The sequence below is a fragment of the Uloborus diversus genome, chromosome 2 (genome assembly GCF_026930045.1).
Source record: "Uloborus diversus isolate 005 chromosome 2, Udiv.v.3.1, whole genome shotgun sequence".
Lineage (NCBI taxonomy): Eukaryota > Metazoa > Arthropoda > Arachnida > Araneae > Uloboridae > Uloborus > Uloborus diversus.
Window position 1 is genome coordinate 178,916 of NC_072732.1, and position 22,676 is coordinate 201,591.

Consider the following 22,676-nt stretch of genomic DNA (forward strand, 5'->3'; position numbering starts at 1 on the left):
GTTGTCAACCAAAGTATTTAAAGTTACTGTCATAGAGGAAGATTATGTAGTCTTGAACTAAAAAAGAAGGAGTTTTGAAGGAGTTAAAGCCAAAATGAAGGAGTCTGAAGGGCCCTCTGAAGTCTATGACCATTTTCTGTTTGTTTATTACTATCTGGGTCTGTGGGCGTCTATATTATTTTCAATCAGAATTTACAAACTGACACCAATAACCGAGACAAAAAAATGTTCACTCACTTGAACGGGTCTCGTTATGGTGAAAGAATTTCGAAGTTTCTGAATTTGCTGGAGCTGGCTTCTGGATCTGATGCCCGCCGATCGAGGGAACAGTGAAAAGCTAGAACGACATTTCATCACTTTTAGTTAAAAAGAAAAATTTATACATTTGTCTGAGCATTTTACACACAAACTTCAAATAATCTATACAGCATTCATTTATTATATTTTATAAATTGATGATAATAAATTTATTAAATTATATTTTATAATATAAATTTATTATTATCATTATTATTATTAAAAAAAATAATGATAATAATAAATTTTGACAGAACATAGACCCCTTTCATATGTTCAATTATTCCACATCTATATATATATAAAGCTGACGGTATTTCTTTGTTTGTACCCGATGGCCAGAAGACCCCATAGCACCTACAGCCCTGAAGCTTGGCACAACAATTAGAACGTACCCCGGGCCCGTGCTACTCGAAGCCGAAATTCTAAATTTCGAATTAGTTTTTTTCTAATTAACTAATTAAGCTAAATTTTAGCTAATTAGGGGATGAAAAATCCCCCACCCCCAAACATTATATATCGTTGGAAAGGGTTTTCCATCCCAAATAAGAAGGTGTTTGTTCCATTTCTCTCACTTAATTAGAACAGGAGATATAAGCGATTCCAATGGAGCCCATTTTTAAGGCTTCTCTTTCGAGAAATTGCCATAACACTGGTCCACTTTCCAGACAATTTTCAACTATAACACTAGGTCCATTTTCCAGACCATTTTTCAATTACTTTCTTTTTAAACATTTTGGAGGAAGTTGCCTTTGTTGCTTATGAATATTTTACTGTTATTACTTTATTTTAAATTCATTGTGCATATTTTAATTGATTTTCTTTTTAATTAGAAAGTCGCTTGGCGAATTTGGCGATGAATGATGGAGTTTTTTTACATTTGAGAGCTACTGCAAATGTAATTTTGATGTCATTTGTTTTTCTTTAATTCAACGGATTTTCTTTAAATTTTTAGCACAGGCATCGCTGTGTGGGTTGTGCAAGTATTATATACTAGTGGTACCCGCACGGCTTTGCCCGTAATAGAAAAATTAAAAGGCCTTTTGGTTCGCCTATATATTTACAAAGACTGTATGGTGAATTTTCTCGCCAATTGGCTTGTACCCATGTTACGTTCCCACGTTATGATAATTTCGTATCTCGCCAATTGGCTTGTGCCCATGTTATGGTTCCACGTTATGATAATTTGGTAATTTACTCGTCCATCTTATGATGTTTTTGTTCTTAAAATTGAAATAGAAAAAGAACCACATCGAATTTTCGAAACATCGCTTCGAGGTGCACATCCCCATGCTACAAACTAACTTTGTGCCAAATTTCATGAAAATGGGCCGAACGGTCTAGGCACTATGCGCGTCACAGACATCCAGACATCCATACAGAGAGACTTTCAGCTTTATTATTAGTAAAGATAAAGATTTTACAATAACACTTTTCAGAAAATTCTTTCAACAAATTCAGAAAATTCCAGCAGGTTTCTGACATGGGCACCATGTCTACCAAAAAAGTCCAACTGTGTATTTCTGAATCCAATTTGACAGCCCTGAAGCCAAATCCTAGCTCTGGTTTTCTCTTTAGAATTTCTATTTGCATAAAATATGGGTAAAAGGTACGTAAAAAACTGCAATGATCAAACTCATTAAAGTAAAAAGAAAATAAACCTCTATTTTGAAGGGACACAATAATAAAACACAATAACTACTGACATGCTCACTGAATCTTAGGGATAGGTTAAACATTGTCCCCAATGACGTTAATTTTACAGGGTTCGTACTAAATTTCAGAAATAAAATGAAGGAGTTTTGGAGGCGTTCTGGAGGAGTAGAATGAGATTTTGAAGGAGTACTTTTAGGCTGTCCTTAAATGTCAGACATTTTTACAACGTATTTGATCCTCTTCCCCCTTTGTCACACTTAACCTTATTTCTCCTTTTGTCAAATGTCATTTTTTGCATAAAAATGTTGTTATAATAAATGAGTGATGTCACTTTTTGTCACTCTTGCTCTTCCCTTTGTCACAATTTCATGAACCCATCTCCCCCTTTAAGGTATGACATCACACATAGATGACCTTTTTAGAATGTCAAAACTGCGATTTACCAAGCAATTGTTTTCTTTAACAAAATCACTTAATATAGCACATCCGCTTAAGTATTTTTAAATATTTAAATAATAATTAGACAAACTGACTTTTGCTGTTGAGAGTGTGGTGAGGGGAAAAGCAATAATCGTAAAACTTGAAAAGCTTTTGAAATGTGTTAGTCATCTAATATTTTCACCTTCAACTTTTAATTAAATTATCAATTTGTAAATCACATCTATATAAAAAAAAAAAAAATAAACGTACGAAATTACTACAATAAAATCGCCCTTATACCTTCGCCCTTGTAAGGATGTGATGAAGCTTAGTTGTCGTTTGAAATAATTTAAATTACTGTCACAGAGGAAGATTATGTAGTCTTGAACTAAAAAAGAAGGAGTTTTGAAGGGGTTAAAACCAAAATGAAGGAGTTTGAAGGGCCCTTCAAAAAAATTTCCTAAATGAAGGAGTATTGGAGGAGTTTTGAAGGAGCGGACGAACCCTGTTTTAGCAAACTTTTTCAGGAGGGAATTTTGCGATAATTTCACAAACATTTATAAGAAACGCATTTTCGCTGACCTCGATAAAGCCGAAGGACTCGATGGAAATCTCACGGCGAAGTTGGGATCCAAATTTTCGTACTTGAATTTGTTGAATAAATAATTTCCAAATGCGTTTTTATCCATTCTTTGTTTTTGAGTTTCTGGCGGCTTGGCCCAAGTCACTTCCCACACGCAACCATCATAAGTGATGCCTAAGGAACAAAACAGGTTAATACTACAGCCACATTTTAAGCACACACATAAACTAATATTTACTTCTTCAATTTTTCCTTCTACAAGTTATACAAAAAAAAAAAAAAAAAAAAAAAAAAAAAAACAGTTATAAAACTTTAATTAGTCAATTGGGAACTGAAAGTAACCAAGACGCCATCTGGCGAGAGAATCTAATTAGGAAACGACGGCGATTTCCCGTTGTTCTGCGTGTTAAACTTTTTAGCAAAGGAAAAAAATGTCTTTCGTGTATTTTAACTTATTGAACGAAAATGAAAAGCTCTCAAGTTGTTATATTTGTAGAAACTTTTGTTTAACAGTTAATCTTTCTGATAAATCTGAAAAAGGCATCATAAGAAAACTTGTCTTGTCACTCATACTACTTACGATCATGCTAGTCATCCATGTGTGACAGTGTGAGATACGAAAATATTTTGCAACGTCAACCACTTGGAAACTGACCCTGAATAGTATATATTGCTAAATTACTAGGATATGCTGTGGTACAAGTATATTCTAGCTACATTTTTAAAGGTAATTGGTGTTTATCAGCTCGAAAACAATTAAATAAATCAGTGCAAATAATAATATGCAATCTTCCTGTGTACAAATATACACCAACAGTGACAAAGAGATAGTAGACAATAGATTAAAGCTGAAATTAGAAACATAAAAAGATATGAAATGATTGTAGATTCATTGCTAGCTTCATGCCATAGCTGAACATTGTAGCAGACAAGGTAGTTTCGTTTTTATCCTAATTATAGCGCCACCTATAGTTACTTTTCGTTCCCAATTATTTTATAACCCTTGAAACACACAAAATGTTTTGCCCCTGTTCACTAGACTGAGTGACACAATGGTATTTTTATTGTGACTCATAATTGAAATTCACACAGAACACAATTATTATAAGAGCATAAGAGTCTGATTAATGCAAAGTTGTATATATATTACAGGGTTCATACTCAATTTGGATAAAAAATTTCCATGATTTTTCCAAGATATTTTCATGACTTCATAAAAATTTTCATGACCTTATTACACGAAGAGAATAGTACTATTAAATGCCAAACTTGCCAATTTTCGGAAATGGGCTTTCGAAAAACTTTTATGTGAGTGCCACTACCTCATTGGAGGACACTTACTTGTGACTGAAAAAATATCAGTGCACTGCAGAAACTAATAAATTACTCTTATTTGTCTTCATCATATCAATTCAAGTAAAGTAAAAATGCAATACACTGATGTTTAAGTGTCTAACAAATATTTAATAACTAGGGCAGAATAGGAATGAAAGGGACAAAAATTGAGTGGGTCATTGCTAAGTTACCAATAATAAATTCACTTCATTAAAATATTGCCCTTTGGTGTCAATAGCGCATCTACTCACCCCCAATGTAACTGAACAATATGTTAAGCCTTGCAAATAGTTTATATAAAGTTATGTTTTGAGCCGCGTGTGTCGGCATCCCTGTTGTCAAGGCAACAATAGCTTTGGTTAAAATTGCTTTTTGGAAGATTTGAAGAGCAGAGTTTGCAATGTTAAAAGAGCAAATGAAATTAGTATCCTGTTAAATAATAATTTTATTAGTTTTATTTATTTATATATACCATTAATCTATGGAGTCTAGTCTTTTGCGAGTCTTCTTAAGTATAGCTACAGGTTTTTAGTATAATTTCACAGGGTTCATACACTTTTGGTTAAAAAAAGTTCCCTGACTTTTCCAGGTTTTCCAGGTTGTTTTTTAGAAAATTCCAGGTTACTCGCTTCATTCAAAATTTAAGTTTAAATAGTAATATTTTCAAAATAATTAAAATTGTTTAAAGTAGCAATGCAGAAGAACTAAAACTTCTCCCCTTAGATTCGAAATTAAATAAAAATTGGAATTTTTTTTTCCCTTTGTTTTGTCTGTCAAAATTTTAAGTTTTTTTTTAAACATTTTGTTCAAAATTGTTTTAATTTGTTTACTATTTGTTGAAAACAGAGTACTTTCAACTTATTTTAGCGTTTCTTTGATGTCATGCGTAATATTATAGCGTTTTGCTGTAGTCCTGCAGCAACCTTTTAGCATCAACTTTTGGTTTACAATACTTCTTTTTATTTTATTATTAGTAGGTTACACAAAACATATTGAGCAAAATGCAAAGATAAATTTCAGTATAAATATGATTAACTTGTTGCATCAATCGGCATGCCATATAATGCATAGTAACGAAAATCAACATACGCCGATCTTTAGGCCAATGCCAATAATCTTTTTTTCCCCACATATTAAAGGACGCTTACATTAAAATTTCAAATTTTCTTTTCCAGAAAGTAATAGTCAATTTTCAAAAATTCATAACTTTTTGCACATTTTAATGTTCTTTTCAATAGTACACATTGATATAAACATCCAATTCTGTTTCTGGAAGTTTAAGTCTACTTCCATTGTGCAAACGATCAAATATGGCGACAAAGTAAAAAATTTAAAATAATGAGTTGATTTTTGGATTTGTAGTAATAAAAGTAGTAATAAATAATTAATAATCCTTAAAAAACTACAATAAAAGCAAAATAGTCAGTATTTAGCACATAAGAGTCGAAATCAATTTAAACAAAAAAATGTTATGAAGATTAAATTTTGCATTTTTCCAGAAAATAATTACAAATTATCCGGAAAAAAAGGCACAATTTGTGTTGTTTTCAATAGTTAGCATTGCAATTAACATCCAATGCCGTTTTCGGGAACTTAGGCACTAAAAAAGTCTTGTGTACTTCCATCTTAGGAATGACCAAATATGGCGGCTATGCCCAAAAATAAGAAATAACTTTTTTAATTTTTCGCATGAAGACAATTAAAAAATAATAAATCTTCATGAAACTACAATTCATTGAAAAATTTTTGTCACATTTGCGTCCGAGGCAGTGAGGAAAAGAATAAGTTTTAAGAACAAAATTTTTCATTTCTCAAGAAAATTATTTTAAATAATAATAATAATAGAAAAACAATTTGCAGACCATTTTCTGTTATTTTCATCAGTTTTCAATGAAAGAAAACATCCAATTCTGCTTTGTTTTAGAAACTCAGCCATTTTAGGATCGTATCTACTTCCATCTTATGAAAGACCAAAGATGGCGACTACGTTTCACACGTAGCTGAAATGATTTTCCGATCAAGGAAGAAAAAAAAACGATTTTCCCCGATCGACTCTCCCATCTACAGGTTGTGCTTCCGAAGCAGTAAATTGTCTTCTCAACTGTTGAGTTTGTGCATAATTCCTGTTCACCTGATTTTTTTTTTCTTGGGAACTACTGAGAGCCAAAAATGGCGGCTGCTGAAGATTTTTTGGGTCGCCACTTTTTTCATTGCTTTAAAATTGTTACAATTTTTTTTTAAATACATCGATAAAAATGAAGATTAGATCTCATAAAACAAAATTTCCTGGGAAAAAACGAACAGAATGTTGTGGCAACCCATCTAAAACTTTAGGCAGTAGAAAGAAATGCGTTCCCCTCACTAACTCCGTGTAAGAAAATCTTCGCTCTTTTGGCGCGTTTTCGTTGTGAAAAAAAAGTTCATTTTTCGAATGCAGTTTTTAAGCGTCGGTTTAGATAAAAATTTACAATTTTTTTCGTGAAATCACAATAAAAACGAAGATTAGATCTCATGGTACTTAATTCCTTGGGGGAAAAAATGGAAAAAAAAATTTTGGAGGACAAAATTTAAAAACTCCCTGACTTTTCCCTGACATTTTTGACAGTGTCATTTTCCCTGACAATTCCCGGTTTTCCCGGAATTCCCGGAGCGTACGAACCCTGTTTCAATAAGGCATGAGAATGCAACACAATATACTATATTCGTTCATTAAGTAAAGTCACGTTTTTCATTTTTCTAAATCAGATATTTCAGCTGGCCATGGCCACACTGGATCAGTTTTACGGGCTGTCAGTGTATGTTGGGCACCACTGTTTTAGAGTATTAGAATTCTCCTATTTCTATGTTCTATTGCCTGAATAAAATCTTCACTTTCTGAAGCCTTCAACATATTAAGATAAACTCTGATAAATTTAATAATGAATTTTTTACAAGTAGTTGAAACAAAATCGGGTGCAATTAAATTACACTTTTTGAGGGGCATGGCAAAAATCAAGAAAGTGCAAGTCCACTACTACAGAATATAGAACATAAAAAGTGCAGAAAATAATAGTGAATTCAAAACTAGGGATGTCCCAGTAGTAAATCACATTACAAAAAAAGGTGAGTGGCTGTTACAGAAACGAATGAAATTGGATTCCAAAACTCGGACTTGTTTTTTGAGATTGTTCAAGTTATATGCAATATTACTAAACCACTCAATATTTTCTAGTGCTCTTATAGATATTGTTACTTTCTTACAACTCAAAACATTTTTTTCATGACTTTAAATAAATTTCCATGACTTTTAATAAAAATATTAATTTTCCATGACTTTTACAGGTCTGAAATTTGTTTATTTTTTTTCCCATGACTTTCCAGGATTTCCATGACCCGTACGAACCCTGTCTTCAATTTTTAATTCTACAAGCTATACAAAAAAAAAAGTTATAAAACTTAAATTAGTCAATTATTTCATAACTCTTGAAACACACAAAATGTTTTGCCCTTGTTCACTAGGCTAAGTGACAAAATGGTATTTTTATTGTGACTCATATTGAAATTCAGACAACACACAAATATTATAAGAGCATAAGAGTCTGATTAATGCAAAGTTGTATATATATTAGTATAATATGCAATTTATTATTATACTAATTACCTCAGGAAAAAAAAGTGAAATCAAAAGTCTCTCAATAGATTTTCTGTTTTTGAAATATTTAAAGAGTCATGAAAACTACACTGAACCTACTGAAAATAATTTACTTAGATATAATACATAAATCTCTTAATGAATACAATAGGGATTAATTCAAAGAGGTCACATGTTTATTAATACAGCAGTGAAATGCTAACTAGAGAAGTTAATGTAATAATGCATATATTAAAAAACATAAAATGTTTGAAATAAAAATAAAACTCAACCAGCAAATTCGGCATTTCACTTTTTGAGGTTTGACACTTTCAAAAAGCATGAATTAAATTTAAGATTTTAATAAAAATAAATTAATTTTGTTTGTTTGCTTCTTAAGAATCGCATTAAGAATCATTCAAAAATGCGAAAAACCAGATTCCCACAGCGGATGCAAACAGATCACTATCTTCAAAATAGAGGCCATCAAAGGCATAAAAATATTTAAAAGTAATTATTTACGTAAAATTACTTTATAATTGTATTTTAAAGCTCTACAATAAAGGTATAAACCATCGACATCATTGAAACAAACATAAAATTAAACAAGTGATTCAAACTTTTTGACTCTCCCAAAGAACACAGAATTTCGCCTAGAATATTTCAATAGTGGACTTTTAATAAAAATAAAACTAGATATCTTTTATTCATCTCCTTACAAAGCGTAATAAGCACCAAAATAAGAAAAAAAATCGATTTTCATATCGGATGCAAAAAGATTGCTTTTTTTTTTCCAAATGAAGGCATCAAAAGAAAAACGAGCTGATGTGTGCATCACATGACTTCCTTTTATTCCAATTTAATGTCATTTTCTCATTATTGGCAGTTTTAATGTGATTCAATAATTTACTCTCTAAATATCACCAACAATAGCCAAATTGAAACCAGATTTAAAAAAAAAAAAATAAAATCGCCAAATTTGTCATTAAGTTGGCGACAAAACTTGGCGACCGAAAGACTGGCGATATATCGCCAAGTGTCCTCCAAATTATAGCACCACTTGAGTTTACATCGAAATTAACAATGATTTCCCCCTAAAAAGGGGCAAAAGACCCCTTTAGAAACACCCAAATGCAACTAAAAGGGGAAGTGCACAACTAGACCCCAGTAGGAGTCTACGCACCAAATTACAACTTTCTAGGACATTCCGTTCTTGAGTTATGCGACATACATACACACATACGCACATACATACGTACATACAGCCGTCACGAGAAAACTCGTTGTAATTAACTCGTGGATCATCAAAATGGATATTTCGGGTATCTGTACGTTCCTAGGCATATATACACGTGTAGTCGGGTTGAAAAATAAACTCAACATTCATTCGGGGTTGAGCAAAGTGGAAATTAAGGCCGATATTTGAGTGAAAATCTTTTCGCTAATACAATACTTCCTTTTTTACTTTCTTCTATATCTAATATATAGAAGAAAGTATTGGATTCGTGCAAATTTTCGAATTTCGAAGGATTCGAACGTTTTGAGGTGTGCTGAGTCCATTTCGAGCATTTTTGGAAAATGTCTGTCTGTCTGTATGTGTGTGTGTATGTATGTGTGTCACGTCTGTGTGTGACCAGTTTTTTGTGGCCGCTCTACAACAAAAACTACCGCATGAAATCGAACGAAATTTAGTACACGTATGTGCCACTATGTGAACTTGTGCCCATTAGTTTTTGGCGCGAATTCCTCCAAGGGGGGTGGAGCAATGGGACGTTTTTTGAGTGACGCGTGCTTGCTATTCCTCAGGAAGTAACTGGCGGAATCAAACAAAATTTGGACCATATGTTGCCATTAACAGGAACAGGTGCTGATTCAATTTTGGTGGCAATAACTCAAACGGGGGTTGAGCTATAGAACGTTTTTTGTCGTCCATTGTGACTGCTGTATCTCAAGAAATAATGAACGGAATGAAAGAAAAATTTATCGGCAAGTAGACCTTAGTGGGTATAAGAGCTGATTTTATTTTGGTGTCAAAAACTGAAAAGGGGGTGGCGCAATCGAATGTTCTTTTTTTTTCATTGTGAGTGCCATTTCTCAAGAAGTAATGCTACGTTCTGGATGAAATTTGGAATAAATGTGAATCTATTTGTAAATAGGCGTTGTTTCAATTTTGGCGCCAATCGCTCCATGGGGGTCTGATTTTTTTTTTTTTTTTTTTTTTGTGTTAATAAAAATAGCTTTATAAATGCAACAATAAGAAAGATAAGTTACAATATTCTCGTCTGCTTATTTCACGTGATTTTAATTTTCGGGAGATAATCGGAAATGTTATCGCAATGATTTAAAATTAATAACTGTTGCCATTTTATGTTTGTTAACAAATAAAACATCTAATTAATTCAAGCAAGGCTTTTAAAATAACTTTCAAGTCGTTCTTTGCTTTGCTTTTGCGGGAATTCAGGAATTCGGACGGTCGTCAAGTTTTTTTTTTGCTGGGAATATTGCATTCTTTTCAAGCATAGGGATTGATCAGAATTCACAAGAAAGATATAGAAGAAAGTTTCGTGATGGCCACAACATACTAGTTGTAAAAGGAAATAAAAATGCAAATGAAAGTAGGGATCAAAGTGAAATAGCTTTAGAATGGCATTTAAACAGGTCTGCACAATGAATTTCATTAATTAATCGCGCTTACCTACGCAACCGCCGAAAATTTGGACCAAGAAAAATTTTTCGGAGGTGGGGAGATAAACAACGGAAAGCACAGGATATCCGGTACGAAACGACGAAAAAAATATCGGGATCCCGGAATATTAGCAGAGCACAATCCTCCCTGTATGAAGTAAGAAACCTAAATTGCTATAAATAATGAAGAGAGATGCAAACCATCGAACTGCTTGAGGGCTATCTCTGCGTCGTCGCGCCTGTAGTAGTGTATGAAGGCGAAATCTCTCAACTTCTTGACCCGCTCCACTTTGAGGCTGCCGGCCATGGAAAACATGCTGCGGAGAATATCCTCGCTGGTATTGCTCGACAGGTTGCGAACATAAAGGACTGTCACCTGAAAAACAAACAACAAACATTACATTTGAAAACATCCTCCCTCCCAAAAGAAAAAACCTACAATACAAGTGATTTTTTTTTCCTTCAAATTCCTCTCTTGTAAACCATTTTTGTTCCTAAAACCTATTTCCCTAAAAACAAATCAACTTTTACCATTACAGATCAAAATTCTGAAAAAAAAAAAAATAAATAAATAAAATAAAAATAAAAAATATATAAAAAGACAAAAACTAGAACCTAAAAAGCATTCACTCTTCAAAAGGACACTTAAATGGAAAATACCAGTCAAAGCAATTTCAGAGTAGGCTCATTTTCCAATAACCAAGAGTTACAAACAGTGAACTAAATTTTTATTTTTTAAAAATATTCATGCAAGAGTCAACGAGCTGTACTATTTTCTCAACTATCTATACTTAACTTCATCTATATATATAAAAATGAATGTTTGTCTGTATGTCATCCATGAACTCAAAAACTACCCGGCAGATTTGGCTGAAACTTTCACCGTTTGTTATTTTTGGTACCGGGAATGTTTATAGACCCGTTGGAAAAAAATCCGATCGATAGTTCCTTTTTATTCCAATTTAAGTCACAATCCATTGGATAAATACGAATAAAATGATCGGCTGCAGAAATGAATTCGCGTGAAAGATCTCATTGATAAGAAGTTAGCATTTTTCTTGAGTTTGAACAAATAAATTCTTTCTTTATTGTTTTATGGCTTTTCATGCAACGGGGGGATTTAAAGCTTTTTCTATTTGATATTTTTAGCGATGGATTGATCTCGCAAACTGCGTGAGTACAAAATTTGAGTAGAGTCACGGTTTCACTGGATACCTGGGCCGATTATTATGAAAATTGCTATAGATATGTATTTTTCCACGGAGAAGGTGCATCATAGGCTCATTGAAGCCACTCGCCACCAGGTGGCACTGCAGAGTAGCCACTTCTGCCCCGTTCAACCGATTGTCATGAAAATCAGTATAATGATGTATTTTTCTGTTGGCGTAGCAACGCGCGTCGGGTACAGCTAGTTAATTATAAACAGTAACAGTCATCTAAAAACATAAAACTCAAAATGTATTCAGCTGACACTGTTAACAAAAATACGATAGTAACATAACTCAGTGTACAGAGAATGACAGACACAGGAAGTTAGTTAACAGACTGAAGATGGAGGGGTAAGGATGCATGCAGAGGAAAAAGACTGTAAGGAGCGGAAGAAATCTTCAAGAGGCAGGGATTTGCACACTGAGCCAATGAAGATAACAGCAAAAAATACGTACCGCCGAAGTGGGAGCTAACTCTCGTTTTTCCACCGATTTCAAATACTATGAAAATACAAAAACATTAGTCTCTACAGAAATATTCTAGTTTAAGCATTTCTTCAAAATCATCTTCTACACAAAATGCAACATTTAAGAGCAACTCCAAAATTCAAACATGAAATAGTTCACTACCATTTTACTTTTAAGTAAAGCTTACAAACTTGGCATCAAAAAATAGTGTGCGAATTGTGCAATGGCATCCTAATGGATCTAACACATAGTAACTGAAAGCCTTGATAATAAAGGCAGGGTTCGTGCTCAATTTCAGAAATTAAACGAAGGAGTTTTGGAGGAGTTTTGAAGGAGTAAAATGAGATTTTGAAGGAGTCATTTTGAGCTATCCTTATAAATTTTGTCACTTTTTTTTCAACAGATTTGAATCCCTTTCCCCTTCGTCACACTTTACCTTTCTCCTTCCCTTGTCACATGTCTTATTTTTCATAAACATATCGTTATAACTGTGTGATGTCACTTTTTGGCACCCTCTCTTTCCCTTGTCACCATTTCATGAGCCCCTCTCCCCTCAAGGCATGACATCCCTTGTGGATGACTCTTTTTACAATGTCAAAACTGCAATTTACTAAACAATTGCTTTTTAAACAAAATCACTTAATATAGTACATCTACTAATGCATTTTTTAATACTTAAGTATTGAAGAAACTGCTTTTTGCTACTGAGAGTGTGGCGGGAGTTAAAAGCAATAATCACAATAAAGAAGCAGTAATCGTAATACAAAATAGCCAAGCACCATTTAAGCATGATTTAATTAAATCATGAAATATGTTAGTCATCTAATAATATTTTCACAATCAACTTTATGGCTTCTATAACCAGTTTGTAAATCACATCTTTATGAAAAAAATGTATCAAATTACTACATTAAAATTGCTCTTATACCTTCGCCCCTGTGACGAAGTTTTGTCGATCGAAGTATTTTAAATTACTGTCATAAAGGACGATCATGTAGTCCTGATCTAAAAAAGAAGGAGTTAAAACCAAAATGAAGGAGTTTGAAGGGTCCTTCAAAAAAATTTCCTAAATGAAGGAGTATTGGAGGAGTTTTGAAGGAGCGTACGAACCCTGAAAGGTTAAGAATCAGAATTTTACTATGTGGCCAGCGGTCACTAGACCTCCAATATCTTAGTGGCCACCGTTGTAACAAAGTTTTAAAGTACAAAATGGGGGGGGGGGGGGGTGACCACTTTGCTCATTTTACAAAGTATATATATTCAATACTTTTTTGTTTTTTTAGATGTGGAAAATTAAAGTTAAAATATTTTTGAATTTTTTTCAAAAAAAAAAAAAAAAATGAATGAATTCATTAATTTATAAAAGAGAAGTCGGCAAGAAACTGCATTTTTGATAAAATAGTTTCAGTTTATAGCAAAGCCTCCAAAGCAATGAGGATCAAATGCAATTGTGCAGATAAAATTTAACTTTTCAAGAAAATAATTATTTAAATAATAATAATAATAAAAAAAAATTATTGCACATTTTATGTTATTGTCAACAGTTTGCATTAAGATAAACATCCAATTCTGTTTTTGGAAACTCGGGCAATTAATGGTGTCGTCTACTTCCATCTTGAGAATGACCAAACATGGCGACTACTACGCGAAAAATTTAGGATAATGGGGTTGTTTACTTCAGTCAAAAGTAGTACTTTTTGTCACTAAAATTGATAGAATAAGCAAAATAAATAAATAAATAAATAAAAAATAAATAAATAAATAAATAAAAATAACATGGACCCAGCAAATACTTTCATTTTCCCAACAGTTATTTTTTAATTAATTTTTTAAAATGTCCGATTCTTCAAACAAGGCGTGGTCTTGATGGGGTCACAAATGACGCTCTTTAACGCATCTTTCTATCGCGTTTCCACGTTATGATCATGGAGTCATATCTCCATGGTTATGATAATCAAGAAGCGAATTAAAATTGCGCTCTACGCTTGCTGTCAACCATTTTGTTGCCAATACACGTGAGTAAAGATGCGAATTAAAAATTTTGTTCTGTGAATGGCATTTCATCATTTGTGATGTCATCGGCAGAAGCATAAACAATGAAAGCGCACTGATTTAAGTAATTTTTTTAAAATATTAAACTTTAACAAATTATTGAAAAAATGCTCAGATCCTATGTTTTTAAAATTGCTCTTTCAGAAAAAAATACTTTTACAATTTTGGAAACGGCCCCATTATACATCAATGGATTTTTGAATTTGTTCGATGACATCACAAATAATGAAATGCCATTCAGTGTTGCCACTCACAGAGCAAAATATTTAATTCGCATTTTTACTCACGTGTATTGGCAACGATAGGGTTGATAGCAAACGTGGAGCGCAATATTTAATTCGCTTCTTGATTATCATAACGCGGTAGAAAGATGCGCCAAAGACCATCATTTTTGACGTCATCAAGACCACGCCTTGTTTGAAAAATCGGACATTTTAAAAAGTTTATTTAAAAAAACTGTTGGGAAAATGAAAGTCTGGGGACATGATATTTTTATTTATTTATTTATTTATTATTATTATTGAGCAATCACGATTGCTTATTGTTCTCATTTGAACGTTTTTGGTGTCTGTGCCTTTTTCAACTTGGACCAGAAGCCTCCGCAGCACCACCGCCCACCGTCCTCTGCTGGCGGCGCGGCGCGGCTGCTCCGGTTTTGAGCTATCCGCTTCTCCTGGTCGGAGGCGTCCATGTCCTACACACGCACGTTCACGCACATACACACACACGACCACACGACTTCACACACATACACTCACACACGCCTACGTGCATACACACAGGTCTACGCACACACACAACTATGCACACGTAACTGCCCAGGAGGAGAGGCAGGACTGGGGGGGGGGGGGACAGGAGCCGTTTCTAGAAACAATAACTCCAATGAGTAGGGTCCTGTCTCAGTTCGTGATTGCGAAAAACATAATTTGGATTCAAAATTTCAGAATTCAAATTAATTTTCTTTTTATTATTATTATTTTTTTTGCATAATCAATCAATTTCAGTGACTAAAAGTATCACTTTTTAGCCTACTTCATGTTGTGAGAATGGGGTCGTTTCCAAAATTTTAAAAATATTTTATTCTGAAAAAGCATGCTCAGTAGGGTGGAACGAAAAAAACAAAGTTTTTATTTTCGAATTGTAATAGTGCAGAAAAGTTGCGATTGGTGAAGACTTATAAAATAAAACAAAAATTTTTAAAATCGGATAAAATCTTCCGATCCCGCAATGAGCCTAAAAATTTGAAAAAAATGAAAAATTTCATGTTTTTAGCGATTTTTTAAAAATTTTGCTCCAACGTTTCTTTTTAATACTCTAAGACAGAAAATTTACGATTGGTGAAGCCTTCAGAAATTAAAAAAAAAACATATTGAAATCGAATAATACCTTCTGATCCAGGAACACGAATGAAAAGTAAAAAAAAAAAAGGAGAATTTCATCTTTTTTTAGTGATTAAAAATAAAATTGTTCTTGCTGTTTTTTCCCCCGGTGTTACAGGGAAAAGCCTTTTAAAAAACCCTATATTACACATAAACATTAATTTATTTCTTGACTTTTAAGGTATCTTCTAAACATGCAAAACTACCATTCTTTACAATAATGAAATATTTTCAAATAATACAAAGTTATAAAATATTTACCAAATTCACAATCCAGAATACAAGTCTTATTGTTTTAAGTGTTTCTTGTTGAAGCTAATTTTTAATCAGATTTTTTTGGAAAATTCGGGCATAGTTGATCTGGATTTCAATGTTGCTTTTATGTAGCCATCTCTTGATTTAAATCCAAACACTTTGAGTGAAGCCTCCGTCACTAACTTCACACATCTTTTGATAGCTTGCGTATGGCAAGGGAATAGTTTTATATCACAGTCGGGTATAGTGCCTGTTACAATAAAATTTTCAATGTCTTTGTTATGACCGTTTCGAAGAAAAGGTGGAGAAGATAGCTTTGTCGTGTTCCAATTAATAATCTCTGTGTAATCTTCTGCTTCGAAATTTAGAGATGGAATGACAAAGTTTCTAATGCTTTTGCCTTTAGAAAGAAATTCTCTGGCTTTTAACACACTTTTAAACGCTGGTTCTCTTATGTGCCTCTTTTCATCAAACACCACTGCCATTAATAAGTTTTCAAGATGCGCAAATAGAGGGTTTCTTTCAATGACAGGGTAAACAACTTGTTTTAGATTGTCAGGTAAGTATCGACAGGTTTGAATTGTTCTGTAAACATGAATGGCACCGTCTGTGAAATTTTTGCGGTTCTTTATTTCAAAGCAGACCGGCATGTAACATCGCAAAATAAAAGTCACTATGTGTTTTAACTCACCTGACAGGATCGATACACTTACGTACAGTCTAAGAATTCTATTTGCACAAGTGAGCCATCTGGAATGTGAGAGTGGGCCGGGGTCACGATTTGATAAATCATTTGGACAATTGCCACCCTTTATCGCTTGAGATATATCTAAAAGATATCTTTGATCCTTGCTCAAGCACTTTCTGTTTACATCTGGAATTGTACAGTCAATTGCTTGAAAACCTATTACCGGCAATTTTTCGCAACCTCTGAGTTGTTCTCCTATTGATCCAGAAAACGAATTTGGGCCAGTTGTTACACCATACAAATGCCGAAAAAGATGGCGAAAAGGAAACTCAATGAAATGTAATAAACAAATAGCCCATAGCAATGGTCGTCCAATATAAATTTCAAATTGACGAATCGCGCCACTTTTCCACCCAGTATTGATTTTAGTACCATCGCAACCTACGATGGCTAAACCATCCAGTGAAATTCTTTGTTCATTTAGATATAATACAATGCTATTCACTATGTCTTTGGCTGATCCAGAGTTTGGAGACACGTGGCCAATATAAACGGAATCAGGTTCTTTGATAATAGAATAATGCTCTTAAGGACTTTCTCGTAATTCTTTTCTGCAAAGATGGATTCATGTTTGAAAAACGTTAAACAGAGCAAACAGACATCACACGCACATTAGAAACATTGAGAAATACTGATGCCAGCACGACTGCTTTATTCATTTAAGTAAGATGCCTATAGACACAAACCAACTAAAAAGCTCATAAATTCAAGATCGTGAGGCGCTAATGGGGCGTATTAGATGCATACACTGTACTGAGCGGCATAAACAACTATGCGTCTCGCGGGAATAAAGAAAGGGCCATGTGGACAATGTCACAGGCAGGCTAGTACTAAAATATCACATTTATTTTATAAACAAACGTTCTTTCATTAGTATTTCATACCGAACTTATGAGGATCGTTAAACTAAAAGAAAAAAAAAGCTGAAAAAGGGCTTAAAGTTTAAATTTTTTTAAATATGTAGGTTCGTTGCGCGATCGGAAGATATTGTTTTATTTCAAAAAGATTTTTTTTTTTGCTTTGAAGTCTTCACTAAACGTAACTTCTCCGTTCTGTAGCCTGAAAAAGCACATTGAACCAAAAATGTTAAAAATTCGGAAAAAAACCTGGAATTCTCAACTTCTTCGATTTTTTAGTCTTGTTTCTGGATCAGAAGGTAGTATTCGATTTCAATTTGTTTTTTTATTTCTGAAGGGTTTACCAATCGTAACTTTTCCGTCTCAGAGCCTTAAAAAGAAACATTAAAACAAAATTTTTGAAAAATCACTAAGAAAACACGAAATTTTCCATTTTTTCAAATATTCAGGCTCGTTGCGGGATCGGAAGATATTATCCGATTTTAAAAATTTTTGTTTTGTTTTGTAAGTCTTCACCAATCGCAACTTTTCCGCACTATTACGATTCGAAAGAAAAAACTTTGTTTTTTTCGTTCCACCCTAATGCTCAGGGTTCATACTCAATTTCAGAAATAAAATGAAGGAGTTTTGAAGGAGTACTAACGGGCTGTCCTTAAACGATGTCCCACTTTTTTTCAACATATTTGACCCCTTCACCCTTGTCACATGTCATTTTTTATAAACATATTGTTATAATAACGGTGTGATGTCAATTTTTGCCACCCTCTCTCTTCCCCTTGTCACAATTTCATGAACATGGCCTCCCCTCAAGGCATGACATCACTTGTGGATGACCCTTTTTATAATATCATAACTACAATTTACTAAACAATTATTTTTTTTAACACAATCACTTAACATAGTACACCTACTCAAGTATCTCTAAATAGTTAAAATATAATTAGACAAACTGACTTTTGCAGCTGAGAGTGGGGTGGAGGAAAAAACAATAATCATAAAACTTGAAAAAAAAAAAAAAGCCAAGAACCATTTAAGCATGTTTTACTTCACCTATAAAATGTCTTAGTCATCTAATAACGTTTCACCTTCAACTTTTATGACTTCTATGATCAATTTGTAAATCACATCTTTATGAAAAAAATAAATATACGAAATTACTGCATTGAAATTGCCTTTGCTCTTGTGGCGAAGTTAAGTTATCGAGCGAAGTATTTTAAGTTACTGTCATAAAGGAAGATTATGCAGCCTTGAACTAAAAAAGAAGGAGTTTTGAAGGAGTTAAAACCAAAATGAAGGAGTTTGAAGGGCCCTTCAAAAAATTTTCCTAAATGAAGGAGTATTGGAGGAGTTTTGAAGGAGCGTACGAACCCTGATGCTTAGAAACATAGAATCTGACCATTTTTTAAATAATTTAACTAAGTTTAATATTTTTTAAAAATTACTTCAATCGGTGCAAATCCATTGTTTACGCTTCTGCGCATGACGTCACAAATGATGAACTGCCATTCACTGTTGCAATAAACGCAGAGCGCAATATTTAATTCGCTTCTTGATTATCATAATGTGGAATCACGGCAAACAAATGAGGCGAAGTTCATCATTGGTGACGTCATCAAGAAAATGCCTTGTTTGAAAAATCGGACATTTTAAAAAATAACTGTTGGGAAAATTAAAGTATTTTCTGGGCCCATGTTATTTTTTTTTGCTCATTCTATCAACTTCAGTGACTAAAAGTAGTATTTTTTGACTGAAGGAAACAGCCCCATTCCCCCTTCTTCGCCTCTTTTAGGCTCGCCCCGAATTTTTCGACGCCCTTTATGTGGTCCTCCCTCGCCAATGTTGCTTAAAACGATTTATTGCTTAAAACTTGGCGACCGAGTCAAAATGTCTCCCAAAACAGTTAGCTTGGAACACTTGGCGCGTTCCCAAAATTTTTTGCCAAACAAGTTACAACAAAGCTACACCACTTACAACGTCTGCTTTTCCAACGTGGCCAAAATCTATGTTGATGAAATTTATTGTTTAAATTTTCAACGAAACCTATTAAGTAAAAATAAAAGTTAAATTAAAGTGGAGATAATTCCACCTAATAAACTATGCCATTTAAAGGTGGAATTACCATAACGTGGAGCACTTGGCACGTTTTCCAAATTTTTGGCCAAACTAGTCAAAACAAAGTTAGCTCATGGAACATTCCAAAAATCAATATTGTTGAAATTTAATCTTTAAGTTTTATACACAACAGGTCATTAAACAAGATTTACAGTTCCATGAAAATGAAATGAAAAGCTGCCAAATAATCAAATTAAACTGTTAAAAATGCAAAATAATCTGCGAAAATAATAATAATAACAACATGAAATGTTCCCTCAAAATTTAAATATGAGGAGCAAAAATGGCAACCGTTTTTTCAGCAATGGAAATTTATTTTCGCCAATTTGGCATGTTCCACATAATAATAATTTCTACCATTAAAGTGTAAAATATTCCGCCAAATAAATAAAGACAAGTCATTAGCATGAAAAGTTTCATTAAAATGTACAATTCAAGCAGAAGCAAAAATGGCAAAAGCTATTTCAGCAGTAGGAACAATTTTTCGCCGAATTGGCAATGATCCACACTGGATAATAAATTAAAGCAATTAAAATATTAATGAAAAATACTCACCCTCCTCATCGTCTCGTCTTCCACTTGTGCTTCTGGCTGGGCCCAATCGACGGCAATGTCATGATCGAACATTTTGATGCCATTGTTCAGCAATTTCCGTCTCGCCATGGCCGCAGCCCTATGACTCTCATACTCCACGAAAGCAAAACCCCGATTCTTGCTCTTGTCCACATAATTACTGTACAATATCACTTTGGAAACGCCATCAGTGTGCTTGTTGACTTCTTTTTCGATCTCTTCTCTGCTCTTGTCCTTAGGAATGCCGCCGATGAACAAGCGACAGTTGTCGATCGATTTGCAGACCCCTATATGGCGATCCGGTCTAATCTCAAAATCGTCGAGTCCTTTGATGGCTTTGGCGGCATCTTCGTTATTTGTATACGTTACAAAAGCGTATCCCCGATTAATTCCGCAGAAATCAATCATCAAGCGCAATTCGTAGATCTGGCCGAACTGTTCGCACAGCGGAACGAGTTCGTCTTCGAACACATCCCTGGGCAGTTTCCCGATAAATATCTCAGATCCTTTGGGCGGCGGTGGGCCCAACCACATCGGGGGTCTGTACTTGCGCTGGCCATTTTCCTGGATGATATTATATCCCGTTTTTTTCGATCAAAGCAGCTAGATTTGCCTCGGCGACAGAGATATCGGCCATTTTATCAAAGCGAGCACTCCGAAATCTGAAGATTCAAAAAATGACACACCATTCCACGGATTTCCACGGGCAATACGTCACGCATTAGTCCGATGAATCGCGAGGGAGCATTTCAAATTTGAAAGAAATCAAAACCTATCATTGGCTTAAATGAAGAAAATTCCACGCTCGTTAAGGATCATTACCGAATAACAAGGCGTGAAAGAAAGGGGGAACAGCAAGCCAATCGACGGAACCGTTACAAATAGATAATTTTGAATAACGCCATCCGCAAAGCAAATTATCTTAATTTCGTTACCATGTAACATTTTTCAAACACCAGTAACTTTGATTTACCGGAAAGTATCTTAGATTATTTTTTTACGCTAATTTTCTCATTTTCATGCAAAACCCCAAGGCAATGCTATAAGAAGCATATAGAAATATGAGGAAAAGAAAGAAATTGGAATAAAGCTAGAACAAGCAATGCTGAAAACTTGAATCCTTTTATATGTATTTTAAACATGTAATGAAACTTCAGAGGGTAGGGGAGCAAGGAAGGGCCTTGTTCCGCTATGAGGGAAAAAAGCAGAAAATGTCGGTAGAAATATACTGTTTTTCATCCTTAAATTTCTCAAAGAAAAGCTTTTTAAAGTATTAACTGTGTGTGTAGCAGAGCCGTGTCCAAGGGGAGGGTTTTAGGGGTTAAAACCCTCCCATTGAAAGAAAAAAATCAATGAATCATTAAACGATTTTCCAAAATGTATTTTTAGTTTTAAGTAATTTTAGAGTTAAACTCTGATAAAGTATTCACCCTCTTTAATATTTCCCCATGTTTAACAATTAGCATTTTCCTCAATTGTAGAATTCCCAAGCCCCTTCGCTTCTAAGTACTTGAAAAAATTAACGACGGAGCAATGCTGTAAGCATGCAGGGGAAAATTATTTAAAAGAATATTAGACAATGACTTAGCCCCTTCCCCCCCCCCAAAAAAAAAAAATTAGGGGCAGGGAAAATGGTTACTTTGCTTACTGTTAGGTTTTTTTTATGGTACGCCTTTAGTGTTGGATGAATGAGTCGTTTCACACATTAAAAAAGTGTTTCTATGCGAAACAGCAATTTCTTTTAAATAAAATTTTTATTTTCATTCAATTCCTGTTCAATGTTATTTGATGGAAAAAAAGAAAAAAAAAGAAAAGAAAGAAACTAGCATTAGGCGGCATAAAAGAAATATGTGCGCTTTTACAAAATGTTCAACTGTACAAATAAGATTTCATTAAAAAAAAAAAAAAAAAGAAGCGTAGTTATCGAACTAAAATGAACTATTCAACACGCGTAGTTAGTTTTCTTTTGACAACGTAAGTTACAAAGGTAAAAAGTTTCAACCCCTCCCTTTATGAAATCCTGGACACGGGCCTGGTGTGTAGTTGTGTGTGGTATGCGCGTTTGCAAGGGCGTATATAAGGAGGGGGCTGAGGGGGCCCGGGCCCCCTCCAAATTCTGGAAAAAATAAATAAATGAAGTTAGTTATTTTTGGTTTTAGTCGCTCACAAATAATTTCCAAACTTTTAGTTACAAAATAAATAAATAAATAAATAAAATAAAATTATAGTTTCAAAACTAAAAAAACACGCTTTAGTAGCAAAATGAACTAAAAAGTTAAAAATAATCTTTGGGTGACAAGTATATAAAGTAATTGACCAAACACTTAATTTTACTGTAATAAAAAAAAGCGTGGGGGGCTGCCTATTTACATTTTTGCATGGATAACAAGTGGAAGAAATTTAAGACAACTGATAAGAAGCCCCCCACGCTTTTTTCA

General features: G+C 33.8%; 1 protein-coding gene across 1 annotated transcript; it reads right to left on the minus strand.

The window, feature by feature from the left end:
- Positions 1-2,930: 2,930 nt before the first annotated feature.
- Positions 2,931-20,823, minus strand: LOC129217725 (probable RNA-binding protein 46; the record flags this gene model as incomplete). The annotated part of the gene is made up of 3 exons (XM_054852061.1): positions 2,931-3,130; positions 10,788-10,962; positions 20,221-20,823. Coding segments are annotated over 3 exons (978 nt in total), but the record flags the coding sequence as incomplete, so codon positions are not given.
- Positions 20,824-22,676: the final 1,853 nt, after the last annotated feature.